Below are 1,948 nucleotides of genomic sequence, written 5' to 3' on the forward strand. Positions count from 1 at the left end.
AGGAATGCCCTCCGCTCGTGGCTTGAAGACTTCTGATCAAACATGCCTGCCTGGATCACTTTCTGATCCACATTCAGCTTGTACTTGGCGGCTGCGAGGATCTTTTCCTCCACACTGTTCACGGTGCAGAGTCTCAGCACGCGGACCTCGTTCTGCTGGCCGATGCGGTGAGCGCGGTCTTGTGCTTGCAGGTCCTGTTTGAGAAAACCACGTGTTTGAGGGCCACTGTGCCTGGATTAGCCTAGCAGACAGGTCACCCACCCAAGAGGGAACTATGGAAGCGTTCTTTAACCCACCTTTACTAATGCAAGACTCTGCTTACATTTTCAAAATATACAAGCTACCTTCTTTGGAAAAATTCAAGGTCATTCCTAGTTGAGGGAAACTGGGTTCAAATTAGCCAACTGAAATACACCTCAGGTTTTGAAATCCAGGTCTCAAGATGTGTTTGTGTGTGTGTGTGTGTGTGTGTGTGTGTGTGTGTGTGTGTGTTTAATCTGTCCCTAGGTTCACCATCAGATTTGTCCCTAACTAAAAAAAGAATTAAATAAATAAAAATAAATTCGGTGTCAGAATTATGACTTGGATATTAACTAAAACTAACCCTAAGTTGCAAGGTTAAAGGAAGGTGTTAAAGATGATTTTTAAGACATCGCTGAATTATACACACATACATTATACACATAAACACACACTGTTCATACAATGATTACCCATGTAGCAAATTTCCTGGGACCTAATTCCATCAAAGACTCAGTCTTTAGTTTGGGGAATGAAAAGGATTGCTAGTGGAGTAGTAAACTGGACAACTTTGGGGGCACAGAAATTTAGCACTATGTATCAAAAGTGTTGAAACTGGGTATGGCCCCTGACTCAGAAAATTCACTTCTTGGGAAGGTATCCTACGGGAATAATCATGGATATGCACAAAGACTTACAGTAAGGATGCACCTCTCAGCATTATATATCATTTATAATGTTTTTTTAAAAAAGCAGAATTAAGTAAACATTCAACAATAACAGATTGGTTAAATAAATTAGTTTTTTACTCTATGTATATACAACATAGTACATTAAAAATTATACTCTCATTTAGAAAACTTAATATCATAAAGCTATAATAAGTGAAAACTACAAGTTATATATGAGTATGTACATTATGACCTTACGTGCATAAATTGATCTATACCAAGAAAAGGCAGGAAGGACAAATACCAAGAAGCTAATAATGTTTACATCTTCAGGTATTAAGATTATAGGTGTTATTAAATTTTCTTCATTTTACTTTCATGTGGTTTGGCAATTTTTTTCTGCTTTGAATGTATATTACTCTTATAATAAAAAAATAAGGTTTTAATGAAATCTTTAAATAAAACCGTCATAAAGCTATGAAGCAGTTACCTAATCTTAAGGCTATGCCATAAAAACTTCTTGGTACATCACTTTTGTTCATTCTGGTCCAGGTGATGATCTCTCCAATGCTAATTAGCTGTTTCCATGTGTCCCCCATTAGACCCGTGTACATCTTTAGGGCAAAGGTCTGTCCCCTGCATCCTGCATCCCTTGCACCCTCTTTTGCACAGAGCTGATACCCTGCTACAGGTGTAAGCCCATTGTCTTGACCAGATGAGTTTCTTGGTCACCTAGACAGCACAAGGAGACAACAGGCTGAAGTCTGCCCAGGAGACCTATCTTTGCTGCAGGGACTTTTACAATTAAATGACTAATTAGGCAAAAGGTTTTCCTCAGAAGATATTTGAAGAAGTGACTATAAATATGGGAGAGCTGAACCATGAATACAGCTGGGACTCATCCAAATTAGATTATTTTCCAAAGAGGAGAAAGTGAGGTGGATCATTAAAATCTAAAGGGGGGGGGGCTTCCCTGGTGGCGCAGTGGTTGAGAGTCCGCCTGCCGATGCAGTGGATGCGGGTTCGTGCCACGGTCC

At 39.6% G+C, this 1,948-nt stretch overlaps 1 protein-coding gene across 1 annotated transcript in view; it reads right to left on the reverse strand.

The window, feature by feature from the left end:
- SMARCA2 (SWI/SNF related BAF chromatin remodeling complex subunit ATPase 2) overlaps window positions 1-1,948 on the reverse strand; it is a 161,112-nt gene that overhangs the window by 74,189 nt on the left and 84,975 nt on the right. Inside the window, exon 24 of the mRNA XM_007466755.1 lies at window positions 1-194. Within this exon, the coding sequence (XP_007466817.1) occupies window positions 1-194 (194 nt within the window). The remainder of the gene's footprint in view (window positions 195-1,948) is intronic.

This window comes from Lipotes vexillifer, unplaced genomic scaffold, assembly GCF_000442215.2.
Source record: "Lipotes vexillifer unplaced genomic scaffold, Lipotes_vexillifer_v1.1 scaffold948, whole genome shotgun sequence".
Lineage (NCBI taxonomy): Eukaryota > Metazoa > Chordata > Mammalia > Artiodactyla > Lipotidae > Lipotes > Lipotes vexillifer.